This window comes from Cryptotermes secundus, unplaced genomic scaffold, assembly GCF_002891405.2.
Source record: "Cryptotermes secundus unplaced genomic scaffold, Csec_1.0 scaffold429, whole genome shotgun sequence".
NCBI lineage: Eukaryota > Metazoa > Arthropoda > Insecta > Blattodea > Kalotermitidae > Cryptotermes > Cryptotermes secundus.
The window spans coordinates 938,020-961,135 of record NW_019725845.1 but is presented as its reverse complement, the minus strand read 5'-3'; the positions used below and the strand labels follow the sequence as shown (position 1 = coordinate 961,135).

Sequence of the window (23,116 nt, the reverse complement as noted above, 5' to 3'; positions counted from 1 at the left end):
ACCTGAACTACTTATTCCTTCTACTGTTTACTTAAATTGGTACTTCCAGGTGATTTTCACTTTAACATAACGTTGTGAAACAATGATGCTTTCCAGTTACTGCACTTAACTACAGGACCTAACGCATTGTGGTGCCCGCAGAAAATATATTCTCTACGGTTACTGTATGAAGAAGAGACATGCTTATTGGCAAAACAATGCATATGGCAGGCTGTTATTGGACGAAAGCGCTAGTTTCTTGCCGCATAGTGACTGGAATGTCTGGAACTGACAATGGAAATTTTACAGGGTGGCATAAAACCGGTTTCATTTGGCCATATGCTCAAGTGTTATTTCCCTCCGAATTCTCTTCAGTGAGCCAATTCCTTGTTACATTAAAGGGATACAGAAAAGTACGCGTAGGTACTTAATGCTGGTTGCTACCTTGTTTTATTTTTAGTGAAAATAAAGGTGGGCTTTTTGCTTGATGACGCTGTTGCCTATCACAAGTAGGACGTTTGAGTTAAGTGACGGATGTTTATGAAATGTCATGTGAACATCATGCCACCTGAGGTCGTAATGTACGAAGAGTACCCTCAGTAGGTCACAACATGTCGGTTGTGCGAAAATACGTAGTAGAACCGACTCTAGGTAACCTTCGAAAAGCACGTGTTGAGATGTAAAAGAAAGCAGCTGCCCCTCACAATCTGCTTGCAGACAGGCGTGCGAAATGTCATACGGCGATAGATCATAAACATATTTACGTTATTCCGTGCGAAATTCTGCTTACTTGCTGGTAATTATAAAAGTGGTGAGTGTGCCAAAATTTTAAGGGTTTGTCCTATGTGACAGTCCGTGATGTCTTGTAAATACGCATATGTGTACGTACACATTGGGGCACGCGGTGGCATAATTGGTTGAGGCACTATGCTACACGCCGGAAGGTCGCGGGTTCGAGTCCCAATGAGGTGGATTTTTTTTCAATTAGCTAATCCTTCCAGCCGCACTATGACGACTCAACCTCTAACAGAAATGAGTTCCAGGAATCTTCCTGGGTCGGGGGGTAAAGGGTGGCCGGCACGTAAGGCTGACAACCTTACCGCCATCTTTGAGCCGATTGTCTAGAAGATGTGGGAACCTCCACGGCCTGTTACATGAATAACTTCACTTTTTACGCACACATTACATTGGTTTGGATACACAGGAAATGTAACCGCTTCGAGAAACCCTTATTAGGCCTCTAAATATCAATATATTATTTGACCTGCATTTTAATGGTTCCTTTAGTTCAAAGTTGAATGTTGGATTTATTGACCAATTGTGTACACCATTCGGAACTACACTTTACAGTTCACTGTCACATACAGACTAGTGTCGTCAGCCTGTTACAGCCTCCACCAGCCGTTTCCTGGCAACGGATTTATAACACAGAAACTGTAACAGTCTCACTAAAGTACACACATAAAGCCTTCTCTTCACTGCCGCTCTCTTTTAGCTACCTCTCTTCTTCGGAGCTTCCGTACAGAACGGAACTCTCAACTGACAACTGAACTCTTTCATCCACCAACCAACTATTACCCTAAATTGGGGAAAGAGAATATTGTTGAATTTTAAAGGATATGCATTTGCAGGACCTACTTATTGAATGTAGTCATTAAGCAAACGCCTCGACGGGAAAATGCAGACCAAACGAGTAACGGAAGGCTGGAGAAAGTCGTAATCAGGAGCGTCATGCTGTTCACTCTTCACCAGATATTATTGGGGGATGAGCTCGTCCGGACGTGTGACACCCAGGGGAGATACAAGAAATGCACTCGGAATACCGGGACACTCGGGATAGTAAATATTTAATGGTAAGCTAATATTGAAATAAATATTAAAAATAATATCTGAAGATATGGACTTAATTTTGTGGCTCAGTATGGGATGCTGCGTAAGAGTTGAGGTTTTCACGGCGGTGACTGTGAAGAAAGCAGTCTTCTGGGATGTGGCGCCGTATAGATATTGTGTTAACCAACGTTTCGGAAGAACGTATTGCCTTCGTCTTCAGGGTAGAAGAAAGTAAGAAATCCGCGAGCGAACCAGCGTGAGCAGGTGTAACAGACTCACCCTGAAGATGGAGGCAATACTTTCCTCCGAAACGTTGGTTAACACTATCTACACGGCGCCACATCCAAGAAGACTGCGTTCTTCAATATAGGGCTGTTTGAAAAAATAATATAGCTTATTGTTCCATGAAATGTTGGGAATATCTTGAACTAGCTGGACGGCTGTTAGCTTCTCAAGAAGGGCTCTGCTCCATGGAATTGTTACTGAGTAACTGCCTACCAGTACTCAGCTGAGTGATAAGAGACAATCTTGTATCCCGCGGCACTGTCTCTACTGTTTTATCCCTTATTTTATGGGTTTCAGTGACTCACTTCTGCTCGTGTGTTCAGTCGTGATTGTATTTCTAATGGTTTGATTCTGTCGAGATTTTGGATTTGTGTTTTGATAATTATGGCCAGAGAGTCTGTTCTCCGTTCCGTTTATTACCCTGGTCCTTTCTTTTTGTTTCCCTAGAGCTAAATACCGACCGAAACGTCATTGTGATCACTTGAAGAACCACCGATATAAAACACTTTCTCTAGTAGGAACGGGGAGGTGCGGTCAGTGGCTAGGCATGGGATGAGACAGACTTTATTACATCCGAGTGTTACGAGGTAACACGACCATCTTGAATAGTCAGCGTTTGAGCTTATAACGCAGAGATTTGACCTGAAACAGAACGGCACGGATATTCCTATCATACTAAGCAAGGATCCTAGTGAAAGTGTGACTAGTTGCATTACGTTGTCGTGTGGAACGTTATCGTGCAGAAAATATTCATGAAATCCTTGGTTAGAACGTGTGAAATGTGCATTCGTAACGTCAGAGGCTGGAATATGCAAGTGACATCTCTGTACAAGTTTCGTAACAAATTCTGATGCTAACTGTGAAGAAGGGATTTTCGATTTTATCGGTCAGTCCAAACATAGCTCGAAGCGGTGGCTGAAAGAAAGCTTTTACTGTCTATATATTTATGTATGGTTGATTTAACGATGTTGTGAATAGCTGAGATTATATGGCGTTGAGTGATGGCACGATTACTGAACAGTGAACTGGAAAGGACTTGAACAGAATCAGAATCAACGGTGGTCTCTTCTAGCATTTACTTGGAGGAATTATGAACACCACGAAAAATAGGATAGCGGTCTCTGGGCCTTAATTCGAAGCCGGTACCTCCCGAATACGAAACAGGACTGCAAGTCACTCAGTATTAACGTTCGGATATCTATGTAATTCGTTAGTCTGATTCTATTTATTGGCTTGTTTAACGAAGCTTTCAGCTGCTGAGCTTGGGATAGTAGGTCGAAGGACTTGTATATTGATGGAAGTGATTGTGACCTTATTTGAGGTACTGTTCTTGCTTATCGTGTTTCAGTTGCTAGTTACAGTGCCATGTATGTGGCGTTATATTTAAGTCTTGAATATCACACACGCACAAATATATATGTATAAACTCCGTGGCTTTAGTCCGCAAGCGAAGTATACCGACCGAGCGACCGCCGTTTGTCGGCGAAGTTAGTGCCAACTTTAGCGGATAGAGCGTGTCGCGTGGTCAGCGCAACGAATGCCTAACGACCGTTAATTTCGGTGTTCTAGACCGGATATGTATATATGTTTAATATAATAACGCAGAGCTGTTCCTATGCTCTGCTCCATGAAGGCGTATGGGGGAGTGGATGTATAGATCCACATTTTCTTGACTCGGCATTAGCTGGAGGTAAGTGGGTCATCTTCACACCGCAAGCCGCTTTACCCCCGGAGAAAGTGCCCCCGGTACCCATTAGATAGGAGGTTAGGTGAGCCCCAGAGCTGGTCTGTACGACGTGGAGAAGTGAACATTTTTGCCCCCACCGGGATTCGAACACCGACCCCTCATTCGTCCAGCCCGTAGCCAGTCGCTGTACTGACTGCGCTATATAATTAATTTTTAAAAAAATATATTATCGACTTAACATAGTATTTAAATAGACATCTGTCCATTTTCTTTACAACACGAAGTAAAACACGCGCATGCCAGCAGCCATTTCCCTTACTTTGCACATACACATTGTGACATGAGGCCTGAGTGCCGGAATAAGTCATTGCCAGACAACGGCTCGCTAACACACGTTTCCATGACAAGTCGGAAAAGCCATTTTCTAGGCAACGACTCGGCAAACACCTCTTAAAAACCGGAATAGTAGAGCAAGACACGGAATTATCCATTTACTAGGCAGCGGTGCATACACGTTTCCGAGATAACGCATTCAGGAAGAGCATTAGTGGAACCCTTGGACGCGGTTGTAAAATGGAGTTAATTCGTGAATTCAAGAGATTCATTCTTAAGATACTTCAGAAGTCAGTTCAGTAGTCGAGTCACAGACAGTCATTGATTGTGAGCTGTCATAATTGAATATAATTGAAATGAAGTACCAATAAATCCAATCATCTAATCGAGAATCCATTCCTATTAGTCATGACGTGGCAGTATGCACTGGTGCAAAGATATTCACAATATCGCCTAGAACAAGAAGTACGTTTACTTGCATTTCATTCAGTGTCTATTATATCGAAGAATGTTGTTAATAAACGCTGTAAGCTTATATCTTAATTCGCTCAGGTATGTTCGTATACGAGTATAACATTAAGATTCTCTTTGTTAAACGTTCACTTGGAAGGTCAGTTTAGTTAAATTTGAGCGTCATAAAATGGGTTGGCGGTTAGCCGAACTCCGCACTGCGGCAGCACGGGTTCCATTCCACCAAATATTCCAGATTGATCACTCATCCTATCATCAATTCTGTAGAACCTGGATATTGGACGCGTCGTTAAAAAACGAACTCTTACGAAATGAGATTAAATTCTTCCAGCGAAATGTTCAGCAGCTCTCCAGCAGACCACCAAATTCGTCCAACAGACTGTTCAGCAGCTGTCCAGCAGACCACCAAATTCGCCCAACAGAATTTTCAGCAGCTATCGAGTAGACCACCAAATTCATCCAACAAACTCTTCAGCAGCTCTCCAGTAGATCAGCAGATTCATCCAAAAAACTGTTCAGCAGCTGTCCACCAGACCACCAAATTCGTCCAATAGAATGTTAAGCAGGTCTCCAGCAGACCACCAAATTCGTCAACAGAATGTTCAGCAGCTCTCCAGCAGACCACCAAATTCGTCCAATATTGAGCAGCTCTCCAGCAGACCACCAAATTCGTCCAACAGAATGTTCAGCAGCTCTTCAGCAGACCACCAAATTCGTCAACAGAATATTCAGCAGATCTCTAGCAGACTACCAAATTTGTCCAACAAGCTGTTCAGCAGCTCTCCAATAGATTAGCAAATTCCTCAAACAAGCTGTTCAGCAGCTCTCCAGTAGATGAGCAAATTCCTCCAACAAACTGTTCAGCAGCTCTCCAGTAGATGAGCAAATTCCTCCAACAAACTGTTCAGCAGCTCTCCAGTAGATCAGCAAATTCCTCCAACAAACTGTTCAGCAGCTCTCCAGTAGATCAGCAAATTCCACCAACAAACTGTTCAGCAGCTCATCAGCAGACCACCAAATACCATCGACATCTGATTATTAGTTTCCGATATGAAATGTTGCCTTCGGGCAGATAGACACAATTTCCCCATTACGAGTATGCTTTCATTTCATCCATTTTATGCGCATGACGCATACAAACGATGAGCAGTATATATTTAGCATTGGATTATATATTACATTCCGCCGTGTTGTATAGGTGTCTCCTTGATCTTCATGGTGGTTGGGTTGCCTAACGAAGCGGGTGTTGAACTTGTAATTTTGATGGGCAATTAGACGGGATTGGTTCATGGTGGGTGGTCTAAGTGTTTCCTGTTGAAAGGACTAAAGGGTTCTGAATGTGGTATACCTCGCCAGAGAAGCGACGGCACAAAGCGAGATGTGGTCACTCATGGTTGTGAGGTTTCGTACAATAACAGCGTTCGATACTGTACGCAATTAACTGGTCATTAATCGTCTGATTTACTGTTGCCGTTCATTTCTGCAGGAATGCCTGCGGCCCTATGCAAGAAGCATGAAACTGTCTTGAAATAAGTCATTCAGTTTTAGTGCTGCGTACTGTTTTGTGTGAGAGCCGGCCTAGCGTAGTCTGTATGGCGACTGGCTACGGGCTGGAAACTGAGGGCTCGGAGTTCGAGTCCCGGTAGGGTCAAAAATTTTCTTTTTCCACGCCTTGCAGGCCGGCTCTGGGGCCCACCCAGCCTCCTATCCAATGGATACCGGGGACTCTTTCCCAGGGGGTACAGCGACCGGGACGTGAAGCTGACCACTCACCTCCAACTAGTGCCGTGGTCAAGAAGACGTGGGTCTGTACATCCACTCCCCCATACGTCTAGTTAAGCACAGGGACAACTTTACCTTACCTTTTCATACTGTTTTGTTTACTCGAAAGTTTGCAGAATTTGTGATCCTGCAAGCACTGTGTTAGTTGTGAATACAGTGCTGAATTATTTTCACAACTATGATCACCTTTTGAATGGTAAGAGATATACCAGGTAGAAACCAGATTTCGCGACAGACGACGAATGTTCCCGTCTCATCACCATGGCCTAAAACTCAAAAGCATGTCTCTGAGAACTGCTCACGCTGGTTCCTCGCTCCCGAATTTTTCTACCCTGAAGATGGAGACGATACGTTCCTCCGAAACGTCAGTTGACAGAAGGTATACACGGCGCCACATTACAGAAGACGACATTCTTCATAGTCACCTCCATGAGAACTCCAAATCTTATACAGCGTATGTTTGTTTTGTTACAGCCGGACACTGTACCGCAGGCCAGCATAGACATGAACAAGGTACTGGAGGTGACGGACGGCGAGGAGGTGACCGGACACGCTTACAGTTTGGCCATCACCGCGCCAGACCGCGTCCACTTCGTGAAAGGCACTTGTCGCGAGGAATGCCGGTGGTGGGGCGACGTTCTTGCCGTCTTCCCTAGGAGCAAGGTGAGTTCCACCCCACAGAGCTGCACACTACATACGTGATATCAGTGGCGACTCCTTCTGTCCATCTGTACCTTCAGCTGAAAGGTTTTTGTAGAGTCTCGTAATCTTGGATGTAAGATACCTCGTAAGCTTCTAGGTATCGTGCAGGTATGACGTGTTGCCGAAGCCGAGGATGCAGCGTGATTCGTACTAAAAAATTGTCGCGTTCGGTCTTACACGAGAGTAAGCTTGCCGTTATGAGATGCCAACTAGTTCTACAAGTACTGTCTCCCAGGTGTCACCATTGTTGTAAACTGTGTGTTCTTTTTTTAATTCGCTTAGTGGGGAGTGGAGTCCGAGTGGGTCCACTCGGCACGGCGGTCACTGATTAGCCTGTTGTACCTGCCCCGGGTGATTATGATGATGGAGAATTTGGTGGAATGAAGATTGGCAGGGGAAACCGAAGTACTCGGAGAAAATCCGCCCCAGCGCCACTTTGTCTACCACAAATCCCACTTGACCAGACCCAGGATCGAACCCGGGCCGCCGCGTTGGGAAGCCATCGACTAACCGCTTGAGCTATGTCGCGGCGAATTAAACTGTGGTTACTCAGAATTTGAAATATTAAGGGACTCATAGCATCAGGTCGATATAACGTTCATAACCTGGAATAAAATCATTTTGAAACGGTAGAGAAATTCCAGCCGATCACAGTGGCCGCGCGGTCTAAGGCATGAACCGTCTCGAACACTGGGATCGTGGGTTCGAATCCCACTCGAGGCGTGGACGTCTGTGTGCTTTTATTCTCTGTTTGTGTTGTCCTGTGTAGGTAGCGGCCTTGCGACTGGTTGATCCCCCGTCTAAGGAATCCTACCGACTGTGTTTAGATTAAGAAACTAAAAAAGCGGCCATGGTCCACAAGGGCTGTAGAATCATAGGTAGGTGGAGAGATAGAGAAATTCCGGAATTCTGATTCTCCAATGTGTTAAAAAGATTGTAATGTTAGCTCAACCTACTATATGTGCAACTCTATCCAAAAACTAAAGTAAGTAAGGGTATCCCTGTAACAGGCCTTGGAGGCCCATAGGGTTGTGAGATGTTGAGGATCCCACATTTTCTAGACAATCGGCTCGCAGATGGCGGTAAGGTTATCAGCCTTACGCGCCGGCCGCCCTTCAACGCCCAGGAAGATTACTGGTACTCATTTCTGTTAGAGGCTGAGTCGACTCCAGGGCTATAGTGCGGCTCGAAGGATTAGGTAAAGTGAAAAAATCCATTAATCTCATCGGGATTCGATCCCGCGACCTTCCGGCTTGTGGTATAGTGCCTCAACGAACTACGCTACCGCGTGCCCCCATCTAAAAATTAAATCAGGATTTTTCTTACGGCAAATACACAAAGTTTTTTTTTTTTAATTGTAACATATGCTGCATGCAAGACCTCCAAAATGACAACACTGTTGCTTTCGTACGTCATCGACATAATTAAATATAAGCCTGTGTATAAACAGCAAGAACACTAACGTACAACAAAAATTACGGAAAAGAGCCGAGATATTGTTAGATATCAAATGTATTTACTACATACAGCACTTTCCGTCCCTGTGCATGTTGCACGATAAAATAGTAGAGAATAAAGTTACGGTATGTTCGGGACAATCCGTTTCACGTCTGTAATAGTCGCCTTACAAGTACGACACGTGGAATAAGTAATTCCCCGCTCCGGTCCCGCCAGTTCGTTCCAGCAGTCTGATGTGTGCTGGGGCACGTGTGTGAGAAAGCTGTACTTATTTACATACGTCGGTTATAAAAGGAACAAAATCAGACCTACCTTGTCAAACCTCGGCATGTTGTAAGCTATTAACAGACACCTCCACTGAGACGGTCAGCGCGTAGGTTTTACAGACTGCGTTATAAATCTTGTAATCTGTTGCCAAGCTTTGGAATTTAATAACAAGACAGTTGAAGAAAGTAATAATTTTAAAACTAATTATAATCCTAAGACCGAAGGTTTCTGACGATGGTGTATAAGAAAGATAATTATATTCTCCGTAAACCCAACTTTAAAAAATCTGCCGACGTGTATCTTTAGAAGGCGTATCTTTGGGATGAAGTAACTTTTTTATATACTGAAATCTCTTATACAGCATTTAGTAATAATAAGAGATATGGCTATTTAGATCAGTTTAAGCCGCCGGAAATTAACTGCAGCTGTTTCACATTTTGGTTCGAGAAATGCTAAGGAAGAAATTAGTTTTAAAGGCTGAAAGGAAGGTTTCGACGTAGCAGATCAACTACAGATCAGATCTTTTGCATTCGTCAGATATTGGAGAAAAAATGGGAGTACGATGAGACAGTACATCAGCTATTCATAGACTTCAAGAAAGCCTATGATTCAGTTAGGAGGGAAGTACTGTACAATATTCTGATACAGTTTTGGATACCCATGAAACTAGTTAGGCTGATTAAAATGTGTTTAAACGAAACGTATAGTAAAGTCCGTGTAGGTAAACATTTGTCTGATAATTTTCCTATCCGGAATGGTCTAAAACAAGGAGATGCTTTATAGCCACTCCTTTTGAATTTTGCCTTAGAATATGCAATTAGGAAGGTCCAGGGAAACCAGGTGGGACTGAAATTAAAAGGGACACATCAGCTGTTGGTCTACGCCGATGATGTGAATCTACTGGGTGAAAATGTAGATGCCATTAAGAAAAACACACAAACTTTAATTGACGCAAGTAAAGAGGTTGGTCTAGAAGTGAACACAGAGAAAACTAAGTACTTGTTACTGTCTCGTCACCAAAATGCAGGGCAAAATCATGACATAAAGATAGGAAACAGATGGTTTGAAAATGTGGCACAGTTCAGATATCTGGGAACAACGAAAACAGATCGAAACCTGATTCAGGAAGAAATTAAGAGGCGATTGAAGTCGGGTTATGCTTGCTACNACGAATGGGGAAGACGAGGAATGCATGTGGGATATTGGTGGGAAAGCCAGAAGGAAAGAGACCACAGGGAAGACCAAGGCATAGGTGGGTGGACAATAGTAGAATGGATCTTAGAGAGATAGGATGGGATGGTATGGACTGGATAGATCTGGCTCAAGATAGGGACCAGTGGAGGGCTCTTGTGAACACGGTGATGAACCTTCGGGTTCCATGAAATGCTGGGAAATTCTTGAGTAGCTGCAGAATTGGCGGCTCCTCCAGAAAGGCTCGGCTCCATGAGTAAGTAAGTAAGTAAGGCAACATATGAAGGCAGTATTGACTCCAAATGGATCCCAAAGCAATAGTGCGTGAAGGTGTTGACTGAATTCACCTGACTCCGGATAAGGTAAATGGTGGTTTCTTACGAACAGGATAATGTACCTCCGGGTTGCATAATGGGCTGGGACTTCTTGATCAGCAGAGCGACTGTCGGCTTTTCAAGGTCTGTCACTTAAAATAATTAGTTCACTCGTGTTTTTACAAGATCTACCCATAGCGTAATCGGTATAGCGACTACCTACGGACTGGACGACCGAGGAGTCGGAGTTCGAGTCCTGGTAGGGTCAAGAATTTTCTCTTCACCACGTCATCCAGCTCGGCTCTGGGGTCCACCCAATCTCCTATCCAGTGGGTACCTGAGGCTATTTCCCCGGGGGTAAAGCGACCGGGGCGTGAGGCTGACCAATCACCTCCAGCAAATGCTGAGTTCAAGAAAATGTGGATCTATACATCCATTCCCCCTATACACCTTCATGACATAGTGCTTAATCAGTTAAGCATAGGGACAGCTTTACCTTACCATTTTACACTTGTTTACAGAAGGAAAACTACGTATTATTGGACTAGGCTTTTTCCCGCTCTGCCTCTCGATGCCTAAAGAAACATATGAACGAACTGGTTAATTTTTGTGAAGCTGTAGGTCATGCCACAGGAGGTCACTGCTTGATTTTAGCAGTTTCAACGTAGAGTTTGAATGCTTTTCGGAGTTGAGAGCATCATTTATACCATTTAGTACGAGTTTTTAAATGCTACCTAGTGTTAAATATTTAGATACCATTTCTACCAAAAATATGAAAAAGGTTATGCTACTTAATCTGAAGATCATAACTGGTTAGCGAAGTTGGGTATGCAGCGAAGTGATAAAAATGACGGTAATTTTGTGCCATGAAGACTGTCAGCATAATGGCGCCGCGAGCATTTGGAGTAAAGTTCCCAGAGAAATGGAAACCAGACTTTAATATAACAGCCTTGAAACTGAACACATCATGCAGTTCTGTTGAATTCTTTGTTTGTTATCTGACCATCTGTAAGCGTCCTTCTCACCATGCTGTTGATTTCTTCTGAGTAGACAGAGGGTTTGGTCCTTTTACAAGCGTTTATACTCATTTCGTATATACACGTAACTATTGTTACTGTTTATGCCATCTTCGCTGACATTACGATTAGTCATCGCCCATTGTGTGGGACTGGCTGCAGGATAATTTGCTTCTGCATGCCTCTGTTAGCGCCTTTGGCTGTTGCGTTCCAGCACCGTTGTCTTGAAATATTTTCTCATATTCATTATTGTCATTTTTGTCTTGAGTTGTCCTCTTCAATAGTGCTTTACTCATTGTTTTCCTGTTATATAATCATGTCCTTATACGTGATAATGGGCAGTGTAAGTGAAATGTATTCAACGGTCTTTTGAAAGGCTTTAGACGTCTTTGCACGACGAAGACCCCGAACTTTAATGGCGGGTCATGCACGAAGTTAACGGTGAGCCCAGCAAGAAGTAAATTCTAGGATAACCGGCAGCTTGAGTGATTGATGTGTGATGTGACGAGAGGTGTGCGGATATCACAGAAGTAGCGCTTGAAGGTTTGCACTCCCATCCAATTTGTTTATCTTTGAATGCCGTGTTAAAATTCACGAGTCATTATTCGTACTGACTCAATAGCCAAGGACGGTCTAACATTATTGACCCCGGCAATATTGTTCTCTGCCGGTCACGGTAGCCGAGCGGTCTAAAGCATGTGCTATCTTCGCTCGCTTGGAAACCGGGATCGTGGGTTCGAATCCCACTCAGGGCATGGATGTTTTGTTTGTGTGTGTGCGTTTTTCTGTGTTTGTGTACAGGTAGAGGCCTTGCGACGAGCTGATCACTCGCCCAAGGAGTCTTACCGTCTGCGAAAAATGGTTACGGAACTGAATAAGAGGCCAGGGCCCTGAACGGGCTGGAAGAGCCATTGTAAAAAAAAGTACCATTAAATACATTATACAGTATGACAAATAAAGGGAATTATTACCAATCTGTTGACATTTATTTTTTAAATACACACAAGGAAAGATTTTTAATTGGGGCATTCAGGAGTTTTTCTAGTTTCTCAGAATAATGGATCATGTACATAGAATAATATTCTGTTATACTACTTTTGCAATACACTTTATATAAGTGTGTACTCCCATTCACTACATACCTACAGCAGTAACTAAGAATCAAGTACATGCATCGTCCACTAGTGCGATATGTTAATATCCATGCATTTATGATATGGATAGGAAGGCAGTATTTACCTTGGTGCGTTGGAATATTAGACGATGTTAAGTAACATTACAATTATTAATGACTAAAATGCTGTTGGATCTAATTACATACCATGTTTCAAAATTACGCACTACGTCATTACATGCCACAGTAAACGTGACCGTAGTGTGGCCGTGATACTTTCGATCCCGAAATCAGTCAAGGGTTCGAATCTCGTTTAAGGCATCGTTGTTACTTATCATCTGAAACTATTCAACTGAGTCATCTGTCTTGAAACAGGGTTTGCGCCGTACCATGTCTCAGGCACTCTCCGGCTTCTTATTGCACAGGGCCGGGTTCAATCTCATGGTCGTTACTAAGAGGTTTGTGGTGGGCAGAGTGGCGCGGGGCAACGTTTTCGCCAGTTACTATTCCAACAGCTCTGATACAATAGGCCCATTTGTGGCTTGCAGTACACCAAAAATAGCTGAGGATCACTGCAGGGGTCTCGACCACCTATTGTATTCAAGCGGTAAACAGTAAAGACTATAAGCCATCCCTCTCACAAATCCAGAATTAAAGGCAACCTGGGAGGCCCGTAGAGAATCGCTACGTTTTGTGTTTTATTTATTACACTGAACACTTGGATGTTATTGTAACACTCGAAATTGAACCATATTTTGAATAAATGATTCAGCACACTTCTGAATCTCCTTTTCTTACTTGTATCGCATGTAGTGCCCGCGTATCAGTTTCATTGGTTACATAGTATCGAATGGGAGCGAACGATGAACTAGGAAGGATGTGGAAGGAAGGATTCGTGATCTATTTTTAAGGCATTATTTCAGCATTTTCCTGAATTAACTGAGAAAACCCATGGGTATGGTACCTCATGAGTGTGAAGCAGGTATGCTAACCATTCACCCACGATGTTAAGTTTTCTGTTATCAGTGACTACTGTTGTATAATGCTGTCATATAGCATTCTCTTCAAGAACATTACTGAAAGTAAGGTTAAGTTGTCTCTATGTGTAATCAGTTAGGCACACCGCCGTAAACGCGCATGCGGAAGTGGAGGTATAGCTTCACCATTCTCGACCTCGTAACTAGATGGAGGTGAGTGGGCAGTTTCACGATCCGGCTGATTACCTCTTGGGATAGGAGGCTAGATGGGCCCAAGAGAAGGTCTGAACCGTGTGTAGAAGAGAAATATCTTTTGCCGCTGTCGGAAATCGAACCCCAAGCATACTACTGAAATTGCAAATAATGCATACAGAACCACTGTGGAAATATTCTAACACGGAACTGTAAACATCCAGTTTATATTTTCCACTGACATTCCGGGAATCGTTCTTTTCAGAAATTTAGAAAGTAGTACATGAAAGTTTATGTAAATGGAAAACTGGAGCTGATTTAATGCGCATTGTAGGCCAGTCCAGTTTCTTACATCAACTTTCCACGTGGAACTGAATAACGTTATATGTTGCTAGTTCCACATAGCATAAATCCATCTGTAGGAGAATAACAGAATAATGACAGAGATTGGTTTGCAAATAATTTGAAGAGCAATTCTAACTCTTGTAACTTTGCCAAATTGACTATTTCCTGCCAGACAGCCTACACTGAAGTAAAATTGCTTGTGTCCAGAATTGATGTAGCTTAATATAGGGTGAGTAATAAGAAAATAATTATGGGTCAAGGGAACGATTTCCATTCCAGTAAGTAATGAAAAGCCGGTCGCGGTAACCGGGCGGTCTAAGGCATGTACTGTCTTCGCTCGCTTGGAAACCGGGATCGTGGGTTCGAATCCCACTCAGGGCGTGGATGTTCAGTTTGTGTGTGTGCGTTTTTCTGTGTTTGTGTACAGGTAGAGGCCTTGCGACGAGCTGATCACCCACCCAAGGAGTCTTACCGAATGTGTAAGATCTAGAAAAACCGAAGTGAATGGAGAAGTTCATGGAGGTAGGCCTAGGCCCACTGTGGCTGTAGTGCCAAGGAAAAAAAAAGTAACGAAAAGCGATAATTGTAAACCTGAAGTAACAATTGTAATTAAAACTGATTTTGAAATAATGTGAATAATTCACATGATTGTGTATGATTCTTCAAAGATGTTGAGGAATGAAATCCTTATGTCCTATTCCAACATGCTGTTTTGAGCCTATGCCATTTGATATTCCAAATTGTTCACACCGTCTTCCATTGGTTTTCCAGTATTTATGCTCTTACTGTGGATGTAGAGTCTACTTTTGTTTAGGAGTTGGACAGTATCAGTTTCCTGTAATTTCTATGTCCAACTGTATTATATAGAAATTGTTGTTTAAATGTAAATCTTTGTAGGGCACTGGTAACTATGTGTGTCACTTCCTCTAACACTGAAGAATACATTTCGCCTGCACAGTTTATTTGTAAGTTTTCTGATTCTTAGAACAAAAAATAGTACTTCCCCAAAGATCATTAACTGAGTGATCTATTTACTTGAGATCTAGCGTCAATCCAGGAAGGTAAAGCCAGCTTTTAAAATTTTATTTGAACATGAATGAATGCATAAGGGGTGGGCCACGATTATCGGGCCCATATACTGCAACCTTCAGTGATCTATTGTGCTTTCCCTTCTAGTTACCCCTTTATCAATCCCACACTTCGAATGAAATGTATGACTGTGTGTATAGGGGCGTCATAGTAGTTGTTTTGTTCCATAAAAATTTTCCCAGGTGACTAAATTTTAAGTAAGCTATGGCCTCACAATCACATAAGATATGTGTGGCCGATTCGTCTTTTTTCATGGCACCTTTCGCAAATAGGTTTATCTGTCAATCCCAGTTTGAAGAGGTGTCCTTTTAAGTGACAGTGTCCTGTAAACAGTCTTACGACCCATCGTAGCTGGTTTCTGTTTAATTCTAACAGCTTTTTTGTTCTTCTGGCAGAGGGTCCTTGTATAAATCCTTTTGCCTGTTTTTAAGGATTCCCAATGCCGCAAGCTGCTTCGGGTCCTTTGAGAGGATGTTCACATCCCATCGTTGCCAATTAATCTGTTGTTTCATTACCAGCAATACCTTCATGACCTGGCACCCATATCAGTTGGACTCTGTTATGTCTGGCGAGTTGTATAAGGGATTGACGCCAGTCACAGACCAGTTTTCAGATGATCTGGTTTATTTAAACATATTAGCCTTATGAAGGGTTTCTGTTGTAATGTTTGTCATTGTTTCAAACAGTTATTGTTTCACCGACTGTAACTACTTTTGTGGTTGATGTTATTTCCTTGTCCACTCGTTATTTTACCTTAACATCATTGAACTCTCCACATATGGCGTCTTCTGTCTGCCTGCACCGAACTAACCCACAATTGGTAGTACGCACAATTTCACGTCTGCTTCTCGCTGCATTGGACGCACGTCTGCACACCGCTGGCCTCACGTTTGCACCGCGATGCAATTAGGTGGACTCATACTGCGTCTGTCTTCTGTATAAATGCACAGCTACTTTTTATAGGCACAGCCTGTCGGGAAGTTTCTCGAGGGTTCTCGGACGATCTTGCTGCAGTCTCAGGAACGATCCAGAAGGGGTTGGGGGGTGGGGGTGTCTCGGGGTTTTGATGGAATGAGAGGTGCATGCAGCGCAGGTGATGGAGACGCTCCCTCCTCCCAGCCTCAGGTCTCATGACAATAATTTTCTTGCTGAATACTGATGGTGCCTGGGCGTATATTCAGATACACAAAAAATAAGTTCTTGTACATACTGTGGAAAAGGGTAAGAACGAACCTATAGCAGAAAGATTGGTGAAGCCAAATACTGCCATGCCATTGTTCAAACCTGGTACCTCTCAATAAACCCACACATTACTGCAGGATTGTTGACACAGTCGTTTGACAAACTCCCATTTAATACTGCATGTGTTCAGTTTAATGTAAGGTAGAGCAGTTCTCAAACAGCATACAGACAGAAAATTCCATATTATTATTTACATGTGTCTGTGAGCACATTTTTTCTTCTGGCATTTATCAAAACAAAAATTCCAACAAGTTTTAATATAGCTCAATGCAAGTTAATTAAACATTCTGTCCACCTGGGGATACCTGAGGATGAGAGTCCAGTGCCTGAAACATAGTTTTGAATGAAATTAGGACTGATAATGTCCAGAAAATTGTATTACTATATCATTGTCACGAACTTTTAGATCTTAACCTATCCACCTCATATGGCCATTATAACAGATTATAGGAGGACATGGACATACTTATGTTACTATTGATGAATGTGTGTAGAATCTGAATATATGATTTTAAATTTTACTTTCTGTGGTTCTGTTGATCGAAAGAGGTTGGTCTAGAAGTAAACACAGAGAAAACTAAGTATATGTTACTGTCTCGTCATCAAAATGCAGGACAAATCATGACATAAAGATGAAACAGATGTTTTGAAAATGTGNTATGGGTGTGAAACTTGGTCTCTGACATTAAGGGAGGAACATAGACTGAGGATGTTTGAGAACAGGGTGTTGAGGAGAATATTTGGACCGAAGAGAGATAAAGTGACAGGAGGTTGGAGAAAACTGCATAATGAGGAGCTTCATAACTTGTACTCTTCTCCAAGTATAATTAGAATGATCAAGTCAAGGAGGATGAGGTGGGCAGGTCATGTAGCACGAATGGGGGAGACAAGGAATGCATATAGGATATTGGTGGGAAAGCCAGAAGGAAAGAGACCACAGGGAAGACCAAGGCATAGGTGGGTGGACAATATTAGAATGGATCTTAGAGAGATAGGATGGGATGGTATGGATTAGATAGATCTGGCTCAGGATAGGGACCAGTGGAGTGCTCTTGTGAACACTGTGATGAACCGTCGGGTTCCATAAAATGCTGAGAAATTCTTGAGTAGCTGCAGAATTGGCGGCTCCTCCAGAAAGGCTCAGCTCCATGAGTAAGTAAAGTAAGTAAGTGGTTCTGTTGATCAGATGCCTTTGTTGTGTTGGTTTATAGTAGGATCAGATGAGAAATGATAGTGCAGTATGGATTGTAATTCATGAGAGTTTGGGAAGAAGTTACTGTGTCCTGTTTGTAGGTACTGTACTTACAGTATCCTTGAAGACTTGAGGAAGACCACAAAAAGAATCATACTCAGGTTAGACAGTCTTGGCCAGAGTTAAACCACTTACCACCAAAATACAATTCAGTGACTTTGCTCTTTGTTAACCTGATTAGTGGGGTACATTTATGCAGTGAGATCAGGGTGAGATACACATACAACTTCATTTGGCAATTTAACTGTTCCATCATTTTGTATTTAATCCTCAGAACAATAACTCTTGGCCTGCTGGAACTGACATGTCTAGGTCATGTCATTTAGCTCATCTCCACTTGGCTACGCTAACATGTAGGTTGCATATGTCATCATCATGGTATACTGTTAACTGAATGGCCAGAACAAGAGTGTTATGTGCTCCATATTAATTTAAAACGAACTGCTGTGGGTGGCAGTGTTGATGTCACTGTTTGACTGCACTCTCATAACTGCCAGTGTTCTGTCAGCATCCTGATCAGTGAGCTGGAAGTTGCTGATTGGTGAGAACCATATATCTCTGGTTGTGCAGGTTGTTGCAGCTTCTTTTACTTAAATTTTTTTAATGTCTATGCGTGGGTTTGAACTGACATTTGGTACATATTTATCTGCTCATTAATAAATAATTCTGTAATTGGAAGTATAAATGTACAGTTGTAGCCATTCACAGTAATTTATAAGCAAGGGTTTATGTTGGATCTAAGCTTCTCATAATGGTGACTAAGAAGAGTTCTGTCTTCTGGGATATCACACTGTGTAGACCAGTAGAAGTTAACTTTCACAGGACTGCATAATGTTATATCTCAGAAGACAGAACTTAAATAGATTTTACTTTATAAAACAAAATTTGTCTTCTGTTATATAAAGTCTCATATTTAAGACATGAAGCTTTTGGAAACTGTTGATCAGCATTTTGAAATATGATTTTGTTGGCAGCAAGGAGACAACACTTATAGCCTGTCCTGGCAGTAGTGTGGAGTCTAATGAAATTCAGAATATTTCACTTTGTTTGAAATTGAACCTGCATTTTCAAATGTAAGACCTGTCACAGGTTTGGCCATTTTTCTATGTTTCACACTTTACAGATGTAGTGGCACATTATTAAAAGCCATGTTTTCTTCCTCAATGAAAGTGTACTTCCTTTACATTCACACACACACACACATATATATATATATAGATATATATGTGGTGGAAGTTTTTAAGGTGTAAGTTATCATTATAATTAGATAAAGAAAAATACTGCTTGTCACTGAAAATTCATTTATTTCCCAAGTTTTTGGCTAGCAGTTACAAGTAATCAAAATATAGTGTGAAGAATAAGTCATATACGTATACTCTGTCTCACATCCTGAACAGAGGAGGACAGGCTGAAGAATTATGTATTGTGTAATCTTTCATAACCTCACTTCTGTATTGAAAGAATTAGAATAACATCAGGAAATTAGTGATGGACTAGAATACTAATTCTGTAGCTTGGTACTGATGTAGTATCGCATGGATTTGTGTCTGCCTGCTAGGATGTGAAGTGACTCAAGACAGTGTAATTTTCTTCCAGTAATAGGTTGGTTTTGTATTTTTTCAGGGTCGGCATAAGCGCAATGCAACTTTTCCTGGAGGTCAGGCAACCAGTATTCTGCAGCAGCCTCCTTCAGTCAGGGGTGAGGGAACCTTAGGATTATTTGTTACATGAATGGCACCTACATTTGTGACATGCATATTAAATCATGTCAGATACCTGATTTCAATGCTTGATTTTTTTTATTTTACTATTAATCAGGGGAATATTCTCTATGCTAAAATAATCAATATTTCTCCTTATGTCTGTGCCTGCTTAGTGCATACTATTCAGGTGTTCATGAATGTTGTTCTTCCTGATTGTAATAGGTGTGCATCTAAGGTACATACCCATCTGCTATAGTAGGTGAGGACAGTTGATTATCATAAACAAGCACGGAGAAAGGATACTTTTTGGTAGCCTTTTGTAACTTGTTTCTGGTTATGAATCTGTTGGGTAAAATATAACTTTAAATATGCATGTAATGTAGAATTAAATTTGTTACCATTCTTTATTGTATTGCTATATAACACATTTGTCATTTTCCTTTTATTTAAATATATATTAATGGAATGCACTGCATCTCTACATCCAGCCACAACACCTAGCGAACCAAGACCACGATTCAACAGCTGCCACACTGAACCGAGCTCTCTGCGGCATAGCCCATCACCACCATGGTTACCAGTGGAGGCAGAAGCCTTCCCCACACGAGATGTGACCCCACCAGCTGAAACGCAACCAGCACCTGAAGTACCAGTCACAATACCTGTGGACTCAAGGAAAAGTAAGCATTTTAATTGTTGTGACCCTGACAGAAAGGAAGTTTGTTTTAAAAACTTGCAGACCTATTAATTTTTTTAACTTAAGATCATTCTTTATAGAGTTGACTACAGCTGCTGTAGGAATCATATAAATGATTACAATTAAATGACACTGATTACTGCAAGCGTACAGGTCCTACAGGCATGACTTACAATTTTTACAGAATCGCCGTTATTCTTTTTTGTGATCTTTGCAGACTAATTATTGGTATATTCTTCTGGAAGGTCATTGCAAATGATTATAATATTTCTAGTTAAAGTACAAAAAGATCAGGGAATTACATTTCACTTCTGATAAAACCTTATGGAGTTAGATTTTTTCAGACAATAAAACAGGAGTAAATGATTAATGAGGTAGTTCTGCATATTTGACAACTTGAGTGTATTGAAAGTAGGACAGTAATGTAAATTAACATGCGTGAAACAAGGTATACAAATGTATACATTTGTATAAATGTATACAAAAGTATGCAGTCTACACAACAGTATTCTGTATTTAAAAACAAAGTAGGCACTGGTGTATCAACATTTGTTTTTATCGACACGTGTTTCGACCCATATACTGGGTCTTCATCAGGTGTACAATGATCCCAGTCTCAGTTGTTGAATTTCATCTAACTATTTGAATTTAATTCTTCAATAAGGATCCTCATTGTACTCTTGAGAGTTTTAAATGCATAAATTGAATCTTTCCGTTAAAATTTAAAATACTCGGATAATAAAATTTAGAAATTAAAGACTAAAGATTAAACGTAACAATTAAAATTGTACAAAAATGGAAATGAAATATTTTGTGATAAATCTCTTTAAAACTTTGTGAGCACAATAGGATGCATACTTTTAAGATGCTTGAAAGAGTTTATTCAACATAACCCTTTGTTTTTTTGAGACAGCCAGTTTTTGAGTAACCAACATTCCACTGTTTGGTTTACAGACTCTGATGTGCTTGATATTTCTGTTTTTGAAAAGTATTGTTGTCTACATACATATATACTACATATACGTATTTGCCTTTGATTTAGTTTACCGTGACCAGCCAGCTTCTTCTGCATCACCACCTACACGGGATAAGATTCAGAGTGAAGAAAAGATTAGGACTCGCAGAGTTGCAAACAGAGAGAAACGAGGGGTGAAAACTGGTCGGAGTTTCTCTGAGGACTTCTCAGGGATGCTACCAACATGGAGGGATCGTAGCAAGGCAGAGAGTCCAAGTATGTACCTACAATGAATATTATGCAGTTGTGAAAACTGAACAGTATATAGTTATTATACTGATCAGTGGGTGTCAGCCTTTACTGGTTCATGAACCAGTAAAACAGCAGTGCATTTTCTGTATACACTCTCTCTGCCTCAAATTGTTGAGCCGTGTCCCTTGACCCTGTGGGTCGAGAACCCAGTTCTCCTACCCACTTAGACCCGTGAACTCCTGCTCAATATGGGTAAGGGACAGGCTCATAAGACGACTTGCTTGTACGTGATGCACTATGCCTCCCCAAGGTCGAGTAGGGGATCTCGGGAGAGGAAAACCACTGTCGGCGCTATGGGCCAAGCTGGACGGATCTGCTAGTCTGAACTAGTAGGGAACACACACTACCCAAGTATACACAAATACGACTGGTGTTTCCAACATATAAATAAATGTGTATATTGATAACTAAAGTATACAGGTGTACTCTGCCTGATGGGCAGGCACTGGTCAAAACATAATCAACCGTAAAGACTGTACTCTGGCGAGCCTTAAGGGTACAAAGAAATATACACTCGTACTGACACGCCTGAGGGGCGACCGGCTATTCAAGCCAACTCAAACTTCAAACAAATCCATTTACTTACGCCACACGGCGTCGTGATGAAAAGGAAACCAAATACAACAGTAAGTCAGTTACTGGCGTTTCCAAAATTACCAACACAAGATTAACCTCACGACTCGATGCAACCTCGATCGGGTCGCGAGGGCACTCTTCCCCCTTCGGATACTGCAAGGGCCGAAACGAAATTTCACAAGTTCAATCAACCTAAACACAGAATTTGGAAGCAGCGAAGTTACCTGACCGGAGGTATCGGGAAGAGAGAACGATACATTCGTTCTGCTTAACCAGGAAACCTCGCATTGCTTCCAGGAGGGGGGGAGACAAGGTCAGCTGACCTGACGTCAGCTAAGACTTTAAGTGGAAAAAGAGGAACGGCTCGCATCCTGGCGTTTCGGGGGGGGGACTCCAAGGAACTTCACGGGGAAGAACCGTTGCACGGTTCATTGTACAAAACAAATAACAGTCTACATATTTAATTGTTACTGGCATATCTAACCATGCTTTTTGACAGTATAGGTGCAATTTATTATAATTGATTTATCTAGTGAGTCTTTGGTGTTTAAAGGTTATAATGTTAAAACACAAACTATATAGGGTACTGCCATCTGGGATTTAACACGGTGTAGTCCACTGAAAGTCAACCGATGTTTTGAAGGAACGTATCGCCTCCATCTTCACGGTCAACTGTGGTGATTTATATAGAATTTACATTACTGCATCAGTCCATAGATTGTGAGTTCTAGGAACACTGCACTCTGTTTGATGACTTTTGTCTTTCATATGATCACTTTTAGTGAGATATAGTTTAAGGGTAGAGAGAGGCATTATTTGTTATAAAAAACAGTTAATTTTGAAGTACTTCTATTGCTGTGTGACAGATGTAAGTTCCAGATAGGTATGGCTGATTAGTTATAAGGATGTGCCACTATGAGGTTGAGCCAGGCAGCCATCTGGCAGATGTAGAAGAATGTTGTTAGAGGAGATTCTTTATATGTATAATGAAAACAATGGAGGTACCCTGGCTATTAGGCTGTAATTTTAATTCGCTTGTCAGAATATTCTGTGGAGATAAAGAAGTTTGGAAATTTAATTTGAAAAATGCCATATTACCAATACGTTGTCCACAAAATTACTGGAAGCTAACTCTTGCAAGGGGTGAAATGTGTTTTACTAAAAATGTCAGCACATAATCCCAACTGGAGATGTATTTCTGTACATGCAGTTGCTAGTCCTTGGTCTCAAATTTAAGTTGTAATCATGTTCACTGGACTTGCACTTTAATTGTTGCAGGGAGTTTTTTAATGTAGGCTCTGTAAAGTAAGTAAAAGTAAAGCTATCCCTGTAACAGGCCGTGGAGGC

At 41.6% G+C, this 23,116-nt stretch overlaps 1 protein-coding gene across 2 annotated transcripts in view; it reads left to right on the top strand.

The window, feature by feature from the left end:
- LOC111863706 (protein outspread) overlaps positions 1-23,116 on the top strand; it is a 396,370-nt gene that overhangs the window by 332,097 nt on the left and 41,157 nt on the right. For both annotated transcript variants that reach the window (XM_023850245.2, XM_023850246.2), the window contains exons 4-7: positions 6,842-7,030; positions 19,150-19,225; positions 19,718-19,909; positions 20,969-21,157. In XM_023850245.2, the coding sequence (XP_023706013.1) occupies positions 6,842-7,030; positions 19,150-19,225; positions 19,718-19,909; positions 20,969-21,157 (646 nt within the window). The remainder of the gene's footprint in view (positions 1-6,841; positions 7,031-19,149; positions 19,226-19,717; positions 19,910-20,968; positions 21,158-23,116) is intronic.